Source organism: Sceloporus occidentalis, unplaced genomic scaffold (genome assembly GCF_023333645.1).
Source record: "Sceloporus occidentalis isolate IW3139 unplaced genomic scaffold, rSceOcc1.0.p SCAF_2, whole genome shotgun sequence".
Classification (NCBI taxonomy): domain Eukaryota; kingdom Metazoa; phylum Chordata; class Lepidosauria; order Squamata; family Phrynosomatidae; genus Sceloporus; species Sceloporus occidentalis.
In genome coordinates, this window is record NW_028316982.1 from 58,674,619 (window position 1) to 58,690,464 (window position 15,846).

At 44.4% G+C, this 15,846-nt stretch overlaps 1 protein-coding gene across 1 annotated transcript; it reads left to right on the forward strand.

The window, feature by feature from the left end:
- Positions 1 to 819: 819 nt before the first annotated feature.
- Positions 820 to 15,123, forward strand: LOC149318401 (aspartate aminotransferase, cytoplasmic). Its single transcript, XM_089509611.1, has 9 exons — positions 820 to 1,038; positions 6,079 to 6,260; positions 8,203 to 8,326; positions 8,495 to 8,607; positions 9,564 to 9,668; positions 10,584 to 10,734; positions 11,002 to 11,167; positions 11,289 to 11,431; positions 13,293 to 15,123. The coding sequence occupies exons 1-9, from the start codon at positions 915 to 917 to the stop codon at positions 13,430 to 13,432; spliced, it is 1,248 nt and encodes a 415-aa protein (XP_089365737.1). The 5' UTR covers positions 820 to 914; the 3' UTR covers positions 13,433 to 15,123.
- Positions 15,124 to 15,846: the final 723 nt, after the last annotated feature.

Sequence of the window (15,846 nt, forward strand, 5' to 3'; positions counted from 1 at the left end):
CTGAGGAATGTGTTCAATGACTGTGGAACTGTTCTCATTTTGCAATTTTGTTTGCCACATCATTGTGTGCTGCTGTCAATTGCTGGCGTTTGATTTCTGAGGTTTTTGTAAATAGTTTCAATCATTGCATAGCTACATATTTTTGTCCCACTTTACAAATCCACAATACATTCCTGGCTCCCTTTGTATCTCTCAGGGGGAGAGTGCTGGGGGAGGACCTAGGAAAACAAATGACAGTCCTTGCCCATAGGGAAACCATGCTTGCCCATAGAGAATCATTGGGGTATCCGCTGCTGGCAAGTATTCCCCTATGCTTCCCTATGGGCAAGTGTGGTTTCTCTATGGCCAAGGACTGCCATTTGTTTCAGTACCTCCCTGCTGGGGTTTCCAGGGGGATAACCTTCTAGACTGCATCGACACTGGAGAAATAACCAGGTTTGGCACCGCTTTAACTTGTTGTCTGGCTCAAGGCTATGGAATTCTGGGAGTTGGAGTTTGTTGTGGATCTCTGCTCCGCTCTGGGCCCACAACAAACTCCAACTCCCAGAATTCCATAGCCTTGAGCCATAGAAAGTGTTAAAGCGGTGCCAAGCCGGGTTATTTTTCCAGCTACAACCGCCTTTGTGACTCGCTACCTCCGTTTCCTCTCCTAACCCCGCCCCTGGGAGGCCGTCATTGGCTTAGCCTTCCCGCCCTTCAAACCCTTCGCGGCGTTTGATTCGCCGCTCCGGTTGGCAACCTGAACGCTTTCTCCTGATTGGCTGTTGCGCGGGTAGTCCCTCGAGAGCGTCTCTCTGATTGGTGGATACGCGTCCTTCTCTCTCTAAGGGGAGGCCGGGGCCTTGTTGGGCCGGTGAAGGTGACACTACACTCTCCTCAGGCAGCGCTCGGCTCCCTCCTCCTCTTTCCCGGCCATGGCTCCCGGAGCAGCGTCCATCTTCGCCGCCGTCCCTCAGGCCCTTCCGGTGGCCGTCTTCCAGCTCACGGCGGATTTCCGCGCAGACACTGATCCTCGCAAGGTCAACCTGGGAGTGGGAGGTGAGTGGCCCCTGGCCCTGACGCGCCTCTTCAGGCGAGGCTGCATCCACACTGCGGAATTAATCCGGCTTGGCACCACTTTGGCTGCCCCCACACTGTAGAAATAATCTGGTTTGATACCACTTTGGCTGCATCCACACTGCAGAAATAAATCTAGTTTGACACTACTTTGGCTGCATCCGCACTGCAGAAATATGTAATCCGTTTTGATACTACTTTGATTGTATCCACAATGCAGAGTTAATCCAGTTTGACACCACTTTGGCTGCATCCACACTGCAGAAATAAATCTAGTTTGACACTACTTTAACTGCCATGGCTTCCTGAGCTCCTAAATCAAACCATAAGCATTAGGAAAGGATGCAAGTGACAAAAGCCCAGGGCTGTGCCAAGGCCCAGTGGGACCCTGAATGTCTTGAGCCATTGGAAATAAAGAGGAGGGTGTGGGGAGCACCATAGGATCCAAGAGGGAACTGATATGGATCTGGCTAATGTAGACTGATGAGGGAAAACTGGAGGTTGGTTTTTAGTGTGCCTTCAAGTCATTTCCGATTTATGGCAACCCTATCATGGAGTTTTCTTAACAGGTTCCATCCTCTGAGGCTGAGAGTGTGTGACTTGGGTTTACGTGGCTCAGCCATTCGAACCCTGGTCTCCAAAATCCAAAAAGGTTGCTCTAGTTGTAGGATGGCTTCCATCCCCTTTTCTTAGCGGGATCCTCAAATGATAGCTTTAGTTCCATGCCAAGAAAACTGCCATTGCTGGATTTGTGTTTGCCAAGCAGCTGTTTAATGTCCCATAGTTCTCTCGGAAGGAAAGAGAAAGAAAAGGATGGGATTTCTACCCCAATACATAGCCAAATGGGTCCGTTATAAAGGCGATTGTGTTGTTATTAGATGATTACACAACAGGCTGATTCAAGCCTCCCCAAATACCAGCATAATCCTGCTGAGAATGTTGAGAGAATTAATTAACTCTGTTTTGTTTTTGCTTCCAGCTGAAAACGCTTTCTTTGTTTTGTTTTTTTAAATTCATATTGATATCCTGAAGTGCTTGGACTTAATCATACAATCTCTGAAATATTCTATATCTTGTCTGGTGGCTCTTGAGTTTAGGAAGAAGATACACATTTGAATGCTTTCTGCTTATGCATGTCAAAAATGGTTCAAGGCTCGATAATCCCTGTTCGAAAGAACACACAATCAAAATGTAAAGGCTCCTGAACTGGGCCTTGGCACAGCCCTAGACTTTTGTAATTTGCATCCTTTCCTAATGCTTATGGATTGATTTAGGAGCTCAGGAAGGGCTGGCTGTAATTATAAGGTTTAGCAGAGAATGTTAGCAATCTGTTTTGCTGAGAACTGGATATTTCGTTCCCCAAAGCAGGGAGCAGAAGTTTAAGTATTTATTTGGGGTGGGTGGGGACTAGAACCATTGAGTTGAAGATGGTTTTGTTGGCCATCTGGTCAAATTTCTGCTTGATGCAGGAAATCTAAAAACAACAGTATCTCTAACATCTGTCAATGGTCTGCTGGAAGACCTCTAGTGATGGACAGCCCATGAATCACTCTTTGATTGCTATGGCTCCTTCACGGCTGGAAAAGCTTGCAGAGCGTGTAAGAGTTATTGTTACTCCCATAATCCCCCAGCCAGCGTGTGTGTTTTTCTGGAAACTATAGTTCAATTTTTCCCCCAAGATTGGATTCCCTTTGAACTGATCTTTGAGCTATCATCTCCAACCACCAAGGATTTAGTTTAAAACCCTCTTAATTAGTGTTGCTGTGCTACTACCAAAAATATTCTTCCCAACCTTCACAAGGTGCAGCCCATCTCTAGCAACTAGTCCTTTGTCTAAGTAGTGAAGACCACCCCAGAAGCCAAACCTCTCCACCTACACCATCTACATAGCCAGCCATTCAGTTTTAATATCTTCTTGTTCCTCTATCCTTCACGGGCAGAATTGACGAGAATACCACCTGTGTCCCAAATCCCTTCAGTTTTGAAGAGTAGTTTGGCAATGGGATTGATTGTCAAAAGAGATAGTGGAGTCTCCTTCTTTGGATGTCTTCAAAATGAGGCTGGACAGCTACCTGCTGGGGACGCTTTAGTTGGAGAGTCTGAGATTTAGTTGGATCAGGGGTTAGGTGGCCCATGAGGCCCCTTCCAACTCCATGACTCACCACAGCATGAGTTTTCTACTGCTTTCTTTATTTTTTATTTCTTTATTCTTTCATTATTCTTTATTCTACAGAAGTCAAGATTTATATAAACGTGGAATAACTTAGGTCCTATTGGTTTCAATGGACCTGCTCTAAATGTATCTATCGGGCTCTACAGACAGCCCAAAAGGAGCGGTTCTGTGCCGCCCCTGGATGTGTGGGGTTGAGGATGTGGCAACCGGACGCTATGCCTCCAGTGCGCTGGGGAAAAGAAGCCCTTAAAAGGAGCTTCTTTTGCTGGCGCTACAGGAGCACCATAATGGTCGTGCCATGCCCTCATGATGCCCCCCGTGCATGGCGCTGTTTGTGCACCGTGCATGAGTGACATCATCATGGCGCGCCCCCAAGATAGTGCCCACAGTGCACGGTAGGGCTTGGGAGCATGCAGACCGATCCCTACTTTTGGCCCCAGGCCTATGTCGAGAGTCAACTGACTAATAAGTTCATGTGAAAGACCCATTAAAAAAAAGTGTTGGAGCTACTAGCAATGGGGCTATGTGTTCCAAGGATGGATGCCTCAAGGTGGAGTACTAGATGTCTACTGGAAATCTGAAGCAATATTGCTGTGGAAACTGGGTTGTGTACCCTGCCCGTAGTCAAAAGACCAGTGGTGACAGATGGAAAGAAAGGAAAACTATGGCGGGTTACAGACCGCCGCTTTGCGGCGGTCTGCCGCCGCCGCCAGTTGGTCCGCGGGGGAGCCAGAGCCTCCACACGGCGCGGCTCCCGTGCGGACCCATAAAGAAGCTCCAAAATGGAGCTTCTTTTTGAGTCGCGTTTGTGACATAGCAAGGCGCCAGGGGCGCACTCACTACGTCACAACGCCCGCAACGCGTACGGACGTTCAGCGTCCGATACATCAACATGGCAGCGCCTGTATGAACAGGGCGCTGCCATCTTGTACGTATTGAATACGTACTAGGGTTAGGGGGGTGCGGAAGCACCGCCCCTTCCTAACCCTAGTACGTATTCTATACGTACTAAATGGCGGTCTGTAACCTGCCTATGAGGTAAAAGAAGAGGTTGAAATTGCCAAGGGGAGATGTGTTTTAAATTGTTTTGATGTGCTTTTTAAATAGAATTAGTTAATTGCATTTAACTTTTGTAAAATAGCATTTTAGCTGGACTTGATTTTACATTTTTGTAAGCCACTTTGAGTCCCATGTTGAGAGAAAGGTGGAGCATTAATGAAAGTGTTTAATTCTTGAATTGTGACTATATTGAATCCCTTAAAAGAAGAAGTGGCATCCTTTTCATGCAGTGTCAATCCGACAGTCATCTTGTTAATTTGGTTTCCTGTCTGTTCTGTACTGTCTCAGTTAGTCCAAGTGCACCTTGTTCTTTGGACTTATTTCTTGTGCTTTCTATATTTGATCCCAACTGTGGCCCTCATGTCTTGGCTTCCTTCAGGTGTGGGGCTGTCTGGCACCTGCTGTTCTTATGACTGGTAAAAAGCTGTCAGGAGATCTGGGCTGATATCCAAGTTCCTCTTGGGTCAGCCTGTATGACCTTGAGCATATTATTGCCCGGGCATTGCAGAAACTGTGGAGGGGACTTTATCCTGGGACTAAAAGACAGAGTACAGACTGAGCATAGAATTCAATAAGCTGCTTGTCTTGTAGGTTGTAAAATATGGAGTTATTTGCTTGATAACTGTCCAGCTGCTCCTCACTGCAGTCACTCACTTTCTGCAGAGCTCAAAACAGAACAATTCTTAGACCGCTGTTCAGCAGTAAACTTTTAGCTCTGTCTCTGCCAGTGTCATCTGGGGACACTTGTAAGTTGTTGCTTATGACCTTTCTTGTCTATCCTCCATATCATATGCTCAAAGTTTGAACCATTCTTTCTTTATAATAGTTCGAGTTGCTGACTTCAGGAGTCTTCCCCATGTTTTTGGCCCCAAGCTCTCATCCACCTCCAGAGCCTTCCAACTTGTTAGAGCCTTATCACATGTGAAACAGGAGCTCCAATTTGAAGCAAGGGGGGAGCAGAGTCACTTTGGATCCAAGGCAATTCACGTGATGTATTATCATACCTGAGGAACGAAATTGTGGTCTCTACTTGAGCAAAGCGGAGCCAGTGCACATTGTATTACCACACCAGAGGGATTCAACGATTCGAATTGGCACCCTTGTGCATGCTCAGTGAGGCTCTGGACGCTGTCATCCTTCCCTGCCTCCTCCTTAGTTGTCATCCTTCATCGGGGTGAAGGAGCAGGCAGGGGATGATGGGACAGGTGGCAGGGTGCCAGAGGGGGTGAGATCGGGGTGAAGGAGCAGGCAGGGGATGATGGGACAGATGTCAGGGTGGCAGAGGGGGCGAGATAGGGATGAAGAAGGCAGAGGATGATGGGACAGGTCGCAGGGGGTCACTGGGGGCGAGATCAGGGTGAAGGAGCAGAGGGGATGATGGGACAGGTCCTTGGAATGACCCCCCCCCCATAGAAAGCAATCATGTCTGATAATACATCACGTTATAACGTGAATAAGCATGGCTGGACCCGTAGTGACTCCGGATCTGAGCTGCAAAACCCCTCGTGTGATAAGGCCCTTACATTTTGTGACCAAACAGACATTTTAATAGCCTTTTCCACAGTAATGAGGAGCTTGAATTTTAATAGCTATGCAAAAGGGACTGTGGGAATTGTAATGCATTGGAGACTCCCTATGTCAGAGCAGATACACTGCTGCAAAGGATTTAAATAAAAATGGGCAATTTAGAAGAGAAGGTGAGCTCTGTCTTCAGTAAGCTGTACAATACTAATGTTCATACAAGTTCAAATGTGTCTAGAATAGTAATTCCTGCCCTTTCTGTCCAACAGCTTATCGCACAGACGAGGGGCAGCCATGGGTCTTGCCGGTGGTCCGGAAGGTGGAAATGATGATTACCAAGGATACCAGCTTGAACCATGAGTACCTTCCCATCTTGGGCTTGCCAGAATTTCGTGCCAATTCCTCACGAATTGCCCTTGGAGAGGACAGTCTAGCTATCAAGGAGAACAGGGTTAGTCTGAAGAAGAAACTCCTGTTACTCATCTATTACAAGGGTAATTGGACTGGGGGAGCAAAGTGAGGTGACATCTTCTAAGTGACATAGCCGAGGCTAGGAATATTGTATGTGGCTTTTCATGCCATGCTGTGCAGTGGGAACCTCTGGAAACTATAGCATAGGTACTGATGGACAAGCACTTTCCTAAGGAGAAAGGAAGAACTGTTGAAACAAGCAGCCTCCAGGTAGGTTTGGATGGGGACTCTTTGGCTTTCCAGTTCTGGATGACAACATCTGCTGTGCTGGATAGGGCTTCTGGGAGGTGTAGTATAAAGCATTTGGTGAGCAGAGGTTCCTTCCCTCGGTCTATACAAAGTGATACTGGTAGTGGTTGGCCATGTGATGTGCTACTGAAGGACAGAAATGGGAAGGTACAGATAGAATCATAGAGTTGGAAGAGACCTCCAAAGGCCATCCAGTCCAGTCCCCTGTCATGTAGGAAGACACAATTAAAGCACTCCAGACAGATGGCCATCCAGCCTCTGTTTAATAACCTCCAAAGGAGGAAACTCCACCTCACTCTGAGGCAGCATGTTCCATTATTGAACAGAAGGTTTAGGACAGGAAGAGGCTACACTACAGTATGTCCTGTCAGTCTTGCATCTGTTGGTTTCATTTTAGTTGGAATGGAAGAGAAAGGGTGAAAATTCAAAATGACTTTAACAGATTAGAAAGCTGGGCCAAAACTAACAAAATGGATTTCAACACAGAGAAATGCAAGGTACTGCACATAGGGCAAAAATATGAAATGCATAGATATAGAATGGGGAACACCTGGCTGAATGAGACTACATGTGAAAGGGATCTAGGAGTCCGAGTAGACCACAAGTTGAACATGAGTCAACAGTGCGATGCGGCAGCTAAAAAGGCCAATATAATTCTAGGCTGCATCAACAGAAGTACAGTCATCCCTCCATATTTGCGGCTTTGATATTTGCGGATTTGATTATTCACGGATTTCATTAATATGTTCTCTCTAGGACTAGGTCCTCCAGTGCAACTCTGTGGTCAACTTTAGCTAAAAGTTGCACTGAAAGACCATTTGTAGCTACTCCAGTGCCATTCTATGGTCAGTGTATGTTGACATTGACCACAGAGTTGCACTGGAGGACCTAGAGATTCCTAGAGAGGTGTCCTCTCAGGTAAAAACAGTGTTTTTGTTATTTGCGGTTTTTCCATATTCACGGGGGTCTTGTTCCCCTTACCCTAGCGAATAAGGAGGGACAACTGTATAGTTCATGGGAAGTAATAGTGCCACTCTATTCTGCTTTGTCAGGCCTCATCTGGAATACTGTGTCCAGTTCTGGGCACCACAATTCAAAAAGGATGTTGACAAGTTGGCGCGTGTCCAAAGGAAGGTGACAAAAATGGTGATGGGTCTGGAAACAATGCCCTATGGGTATGTTTAGCCTAAAGAAGGGGCAGTTAAGAGATGATATGATAGCCCTGTTTAAGTATTTGAAGGGATGCCATATTGAGGATGGAGCAAGCTTGTTTTCTGCTGCTGCAGAGAATAGGACCCGGAACAATGGATGTAAGCTACAGGAAAAGAGATTCCACCTCAACATTAGGAGGAACTTCCTAACAGTAAGTACTGTTTGACAGTGGAACACATTCTCCTTTGGAGTGTGATGGAGTCTCCTTCCTTGGAAGTCTTTAAACAGAGACTAGATGGGATGCTTTGATTTTGCGTTCCTGCATGGCAGGGGGTTGGACTGGATGGCCCTTGTGGTCTCTTCCAACTCTGATTCTGTGATTCTAATTTGGGAATGGCTGAGAATCCCACTGCAACAAAAAAGGAGATTATTTGTTTCTTATGGGAAGCTGAATCCTTGCTGTCAGTCTGTCCGGCATAAAAACAGTCTTCTTCCTAACAAATCTTTTCCTTTTATTTCAGGTGGAAGGTGTCCAGTCCTTGGGAGGCACAGGGGCACTTCGTATTGGAGCAGAGTTCTTGAGACGCTGGTACAATGGAACCAACAACACAGCAACACCTGTGTATATCTCTTCTCCTTCCTGGGGTGAGTACTGAGGCCTGGCTTGCATCCTTGGCATGGTATGGAGTAGAGAGGAGGGTGGCTGAGGTCTCCATCTCCAAACATATTCCCAAACATTTCAAAATATATTCCATGCTAGGCAGTCTAGCCCTCCATGGTTGAACAACCGATGCTTCTGTTTCCTTTCCACAGAAAATCATAATTCAGTCTTCACGGATGCTGGTTTCAAGGACATCCGAAACTATCGCTACTGGGATGCTGCAAACAGAGGTCTAGACATCCAGGGATTTCTGGAGGACCTGGAGGTGGGTCATGGTGTCCTATAAGTTGGGTTTAAACTTGATAAGAGATCTGAATTAGGATTCCAGGTAGGCTTTTAGGCTTGATCAGATATGGGAACTTCCTGTGGTATAGATGTTGTGTAGAAGCTACATTTCATAGACAGCCAGAATAACTTAGTTCATTGTTGTAACTAGTGTATTAGATTTGAATTATATTAATATTTGGTTTCGCTAGGAGAATCTTTATCTCTTGCCAGCTAGAATGCTCAAGCCTCATGCATTTGCTGGGATTCAAAGAGCTGTGGGCAGAGCTGAAGTGTAAACATCTGTGTATGGACTGTGCTTCTGATGCCTTCTGACCACATCGTGCCTCATGAATAGCCATTCTAGAAAGTTATGCCTCCAGTGTAATTTCCAGTCTAGAGCTATAGCCAGGAAGGAAATGTGGAGAGCTCTAGTTTTAACCATAGAAATGCCGGAGTTCATTTGTTTGGATCAGAGTCCCACATTAGTGGATTGAAAAGAATATAACAGAATAATATGCATGTGGGAGAGAGAGTGGTGTCTGTGAGGCTTACCCCATTTAATATTTTTTAAATACAGTATCCAAGGATTTTAACATCTTACTACCTACCTTTACATGGTTGAAACCTATCTAAATACTCCTAGGGGGTGCATCTACACTGTAGAATTAATGCTGTTTGATACAACTTTAAGTGCTATAGCTTCATTCTGTGGGATCGTAGCATTTGTAGTTGTACAAGATCTCTAGCCTTCTCTGCCAGAATGCTGATGCCTCATGAAACTACAAATCCCAAGATGTTGTAGGATGGAGCCATGGCAGTTAGAGTGATGTCAAACTGTGTTACTTCTACAGTATAGATGCATCCCAGTTTCATTCATGGTGTATTATTGAGCCTCAAACATGATTGGTTAGTGCTGCTTGGTTCAGATTTGGTTCTCTTTCTTTTTTAATTCAGAAAGCTCCAGAATTTTCTATCTTCATCCTCCATGCTTGTGCTCATAATCCAACTGGCACAGATCCCACCCAGGAGCAATGGAAACAAATTGCTGCTGTTATGAAGGTATGAGTTCACTAATGGAGCCAAAGAAGATCAATAGAGCTGTGTTTGTACTTCATGTTGTTGTGTCTGAGTGGATATGTGTATAAAGTCATGCAAAATGTACTTTAAAGTTGTGGCCTGTATGAATTAAGCCAGTGAAGCTAGCTTTCAGCTTTTACATAATTTAATGTTGCTTCTACCCATTAATAAGCTGAATTTCTTCATGCAGGGATCCCAATGTGTGGAAAAGCAGGTTGGGATGTGCTTCTAAAAGCATGCACTTGTGAAACAAAGTTTCTACTGAGATTTAGAGAGAGATCTGTGCAAGCTGTGTTAGTTTGCTAACAAAACCAGGTTCTGTTTTTGATAAAAACTGGTCAAACTAGCTGAAAGGATTACTGGCTACATGGGGAAATAGCTTGCTTGGCACAAATCTGCTGATTAGATATATTTACTCTAGACTGGCTAGCAATGCTTTTTACATATAACAAAGATTAGAAACTGCTGAAGCTATGTAATGGGTAAACAATGTATGGCTAGGTAATGAGATTCCCATTTACTTCTGCTTTATAACTTGTTTTATTGAGGGCTAGAGCCTTGTTTAGTTTTCCTGACAGTGGTTAAGAAAATAAAGCTTCATTCAGTTATCATGGGTCCAAAACACACTGCAGAAATAATCCAGTTTGAGTCTGCTTTAGCTGCTCTGTCTCAGTGCTAGGGAATCCTGGGACTTGTAGTTTTGACAGACATTTAGCCTTCTGTCAGAGAACTCAGGTGCTACAATAAATTACAATTCCCAGAATTCCCTAGTGCTCAGCCAGGGCAGTTAGAGTGGTCACAAATGGGATTATTTCAGTGTGTTTTGGACCTTAGTCTCAGTCTGTTTTCCATAATACAGTGAAGCCTGAACTCCTTCTATCTTTTCTCTTTATGCAGCGCCGATACCTGTTTCCATTCTTTGACTCTGCCTACCAAGGCTTTGCCTCAGGTTCCCTGGATAAAGATGCTTGGGCTGTGCGCTACTTTGTTTCAGAAGGCTTTGAACTCTTCTGTGCCCAGTCCTTCTCAAAAAATTTTGGCCTATACAGTAAGTACTCAGTACACTTCTCCAGATGTAAACAGTTTTGTCAGTGGGACAACCCTGCTGCATCTTGAAAAATGTTATTCTTAAAAATTTTATATGGTATGATTTTTGATATTGTAAGGCTCACAGGAGACTTCCTCTACAGCTGAAAGGTGGAATATTTACAAATCAGCTTGCAATCTAGGAAAGTGAGGCTTGCTTCTCACTCCATGGGTTTTTGTGTGCAGCCTGAGGCTTATAACAGCACTTCTCTTGGCTTTCTTTTCTCAGATGAGCGTGTGGGGAACCTGACTGTTGTGGCAAAGGATGGAGAAAATGTGCAGCGAGTTTTATCCCAGATGGAGAAGATTGTCCGCACTACTTGGTCTAACCCGCCTTCCCAGGGGGCACGCATTGTGGCTACAACACTCACTTCCCCAGAGCTTTTTGCTGAATGGTAAGACTCACCAAGCCAAGACTTAATAGGTGTCAGGACTCACTATCTGGGGAGAGCTTATAACCTAGCTCATTCCTGTTTGTATGAGACTGGATCAAGCTCAAGCGTTTTTCTATGACAGGAAAGAGAATGTGAAGACCATGGCAGATCGTGTCTTGCTGATGCGGGCAGAGCTCAGGTCTCGGCTTGAGGCCCTACATACACCGGGTACATGGAATCACATCACGGAGCAGATTGGCATGTTTAGCTTTACCGGCCTCAATCGTGAGTACAAGTGTGGGGTGGGCAAGGGAGAGCAAAGGAGAGAGTCAGAGAGGGAAGGATGTCACAAAGAACTGAACAGCTGTTTGGATGATATTTCAGATCTTGGAAAAGTCCCTTTTTTGGACTGAATCCCCCAGTCAGCATGATCACTGGGAGCTTTGGTTCCAAATTTAATGTTTTCCTATCTGATATTTCTATGGTCCAAAACACACTGCAGAAATAATCCAGTTCGAGACTGCTTTAACTGCCCTGGTTCAGTGCTAGGGAATCTGACAGGGAAGGCTAAAGGTCTCTCAAAACTGCAGCTCCCAGGATTCCCTAGCACTGAACCAGGCAGTTAAAGTGGTCTCAAACTGGGTTATTTCTGCAGTGTGTTTTGGACCTATACTGGATAATGTTGCTTCCCCAAAAGTCCAGTCAGCTGTCTTATGTAGTTATTCATTGAACAAGGCCCGGTACATACCAGCCCTTTGCGGCATCATGCCCCGCAACCCTAGCATGTGACGAGGACGTCGCAGCTGCACAGCACCATAAACATGGTGCGCACAGCTATGACGTCGCAGCAGTGCAGCATCCAAACAGCGCTGCACAGCTGTGACGCCATCACGCTGTCTCTGGTGGTTTAGGAGCCACTTCCACAAGCTCCTTTCTTGCTGCGCAGCAGTATCACACAATTTGGTTGCTGCTGTGGTGTTGCAGATTAAGAGGTGCCTCCCCGGCGCCTCTTTTTGGCGCACTGTACCACATCCAAGTTTGCATGCATGTTTGTATTTGCACTTTTAAAAAAAATCTTGGCTTATCAGAGATGAGACATGACACTGAAGCATTTGCCATGGCCTCACTAAGATCCATCATTTATTGTGATGTGTGAATGGTTTGGTTTGTCTCTTCCTCAACAAGCCACAGACATGACCCATGTTTATTCTTTCTTTGTTGTCTGATTAAGATGTTGTTCTAAACAGATGATGGGCAAACTACTTTAGGTCCAGCGCCTGCACAAACCCACCAACTTTAAAGTGTTGCGCTCCCACTCTCAAGATTTTATTTCCCTCCTCTTTAACATTTTTTAAATATTTATTCAAAATGCCCCTTTCAGCCTTTAATACGAATTAGTCAGTGTGGTAGTCAGTGAACTGCTGCTGGTTTATGGTGAGTTTCCATTAAAGAAACTATTGTAACAAATGGGCACAAATACAGTATCAGTCCATGGCACATTAGCCAGAAAATAATAGTACCAGTTCTTGGCATACTATTACTACTACTACTACTACTAATAATAATAATAATAGAAGTAGAAGTAGGTTATCAGAGTCTAAGAAACACTACTCTTATGGGTATTTAGGGTTTTGCAACAGTTTCTGGCCTGATTTATTTCCAGCTTTTAAAAAGCTGTCTCCTGGGCCTAAAATAATTGGATGGGATTATGGTGAAAACATCCTCCATGTCTCTAAGACATTTTTTTTAAATTTCCAAATGGTTGGGTGTGTGTGGATAGATAGGCTGAAGGATGCTCCTAACGCAGCCTGGAGGGGTCATATGTGACTTGCTGCCCCCCTTTCCACATTAAACAAACCAGGGATTGAACATCTGTGGTTTGTTTAGCCACTCACACTTGTATTGGGAACAATTGGGCAGTGCAGCACATACTATGGTATGTTACATTGGAAGACAACTGCCGTGAAAGAAGTTATGTGTGGGCATGAATATCACTTTTTGAAGTGTAAGTAGGTCCTTCCCTTGCTCTGCCTGTTTATTGAAGGCTTTTCATACCATGACCTTGGCCATAACATATGAATCTTGGTAGATGTTGCTCTGGGGTTTTTGTTAAGAGTTCTGATACTTATTATTCCTTCTTTTCTAGCTAAGCAAGTACTATTCCTGATCAAAGAAAAACACATCTACCTGATGGCTAGTGGCCGCATCAATATGTGTGGTTTGACTACAAAGAATCTGGACTACGTTGCTGCTTCCATCCACGAAGCTGTTACCAAGATCCAGTAAATCTGAAGCCAGACATTACATGCAGTTGTGTTTTAATGTTCCCCTCGTGTTTTGGGTTCTTTTGGAAACCAAGAGTAACTGCTGGAGCACAGGAATTCAAACAAGAGGTATGGCCAGGGTTCCATAGAGGGCCTGCTTAATTCTTTCTCTTCCCACCACTTTTCTGTTTAAAGTGATTCCTTTTCTTGACAGATCTCTCTTCCCTTGCAAGGGCAAAATTAGATGGAGGGAAGGAACTGCAAATAGAAAAGTGGCCAGAGGGGAAAGGATTAAGTAGTCCTCTATATTTTTCCTTGCCTTCTTAAGTTGGAAGCCTCATCAGAACAGTGGGAGAAGTTACACACAACTGTATGTAATAGTTTGGTCCTTAGCAACATGAACAACTGACTCCTTCCATCTTGTAACATGTAATCTCATGAGCTCACCTCCCTCATCTCTATGACTCAGTTGGGATTGGGAACAGCAATTGTGTCACCAAAGTGTCTGCCTTTTAATGGCCCTATTTTGTGTGTAAGCATGCCAGTGGGAGAGAGCCCAGCTCCAAGTTTCTCTTCCTTCTGCATGCAAGCAGTTAATTTTGCACACCTAGTACTAGTAGTGACTAAGTCTAGAACCCAAGCACTTGGCTTCTTCCACCTGCCATGTCTGTTATGTCCATTTGCACTTTATGTTAACCAACCCTCTCTGGCCTACAGCTGCTGCAGCAACAGAACAGCACGATGTGGGATAAAAACCAAAACAGTTGGTTTTCATATATGGGCTGCAGGCTGTGTGGGCTACTTCAGGGAGCGAGGCTGGTGCTGCCTCCCTTGGTTTCCAGCCTTGCATAAGCAAAGATTGTAATCTTAATAACTGTACTTTGACTCATTAGTGCAAGAAAATAAAAACATCTCTTCATGCCACTATTTTCTCTTAGCCAACATCAGGGCTTGGTAGGTGAAAACAGGAACAGTTGCTTAGTTTGTAGAGAACTACATGGGATTCTGGGCTATTGCTGAAACAACTCATTATTTCATCCTGGCAAGTTGAGGTCTGAGAACAGGAAGTGGATCTCACCCCCAGCCATCCGCTTCCTATAAAAGGCACAAAGCAGTTCCTTGGCTCAAGTTGCGTCTCAAATTGTCAGGTCAATATGTCTGACTGCTGTTATTTCCCAAGATGATTCTGTGCATATAAACCCTTTCTAATCACCATCTTAAGAAAACAGTTTGTTGCAAATGGCTAGCTTATTCATAATAGAGTGGTGAAGATAATGCTTCCAGAGCAAAGTTACCGCCTTAGAAGAACCTTCATAAACCAGCAGAAGCTTCAGTGTTAAGACTTTGTCAAAAATGTGTTCTGCCTCTCAGTCTTCAGCGTCATTGGTTCAGATGAAGTTAGTGCTTTTCTGTAGCCTCAACTGCAATGCTTCAGATACAACTACACTTGCATACTACATGATTGCAGCCATTATTTATAACAATTGAAGCCACACCAGATGGAGTTTATCACACGGAAGGAATTTCTCTTAATTTCAAATGAAAAGAAAATGAGGCCAGAATGCATTCACGTGAATTCGCTAGTTGAGCGAATTTACGTGAATTTGAATTGTGTTCGAACTGACTTCCCATTGCTCGAAAATAGCTTGCCATTGCCTCAAATTGCATGTGATCACCTCTCACACAATAAAGTGAAACCCCATGATTGCGTTCGGACTGACTTCCCATTGCCTGAAATTATGTGTGGTAGTCTATCACGCAATAATATTAAACCCCAAGATTGCGTTCAGATTGCCATTGGATTATACTTCCAATTTCCCTTGTCTGATAACGTCCTCTTTCTCTTTCTTACTGCTTAACCTCAGAACAAGTGAGGGTTTCATAGCTGACCTAGTGTGAATACAAATAATATTTCCAAATAGCTTATGTTCACTCAGAGAAAGGAGAAAATCCTAACATCAAAAGCAGTTTACAACTGTCTGATGTGATGTTCTTGTTCAGCACAACAACCAAGCCAAGTGTGATTGCAAAAAGGTGCCAGCATAAATTTCCTCTCTGGTACCAGAGAAAAAAGTGAAGATGTATGAGCTGAGGTAGACAGTATTTCTTGATAATAACGTAGGATTTGCAGGCCTACCAAAGACAATATTACAAAGCTATATGGACACAGGTGGTCCCCTTTGAACTCAGGTGAGGCATACATCTGCATAAACTAGAACTTGCAAAGTGAGCTTTTGGATTAGACTACCCAGAAATCTGTAGTCCAAACAGCTTTTCCAAGCTCCAAAGTCAAAGGACTGTGCTGTTCAAGGTGAAGGCAATGCCTTCTATGCTACTGCTTCAGTGTTAGTACACAAATTCCACTTCTTTTTTTGGTGGGAAATGGAAGCCATAATGAGGCACAATGTGAGTCTAGCCAGTTTTCTAGAAGAAAAG

Bases quoted from the DNA above. Each gene is read 5' to 3' on its own strand.
- LOC149318401 (XM_089509611.1), top strand. From the start codon at position 915: ATGGCTCCCGGAGCAGCGTCCATCTTCGCCGCCGTCCCTCAGGCCCTT. The intron at 10,735-11,001 runs GTAAGTACTCAG...TTCTTTTCTCAG, and splicing joins AAAAAATTTTGGCCTATACA to ATGAGCGTGTGGGGAACCTG. The intron at 11,432-13,292 runs GTGAGTACAAGT...CTTCTTTTCTAG, and splicing joins TAGCTTTACCGGCCTCAATC to CTAAGCAAGTACTATTCCTG.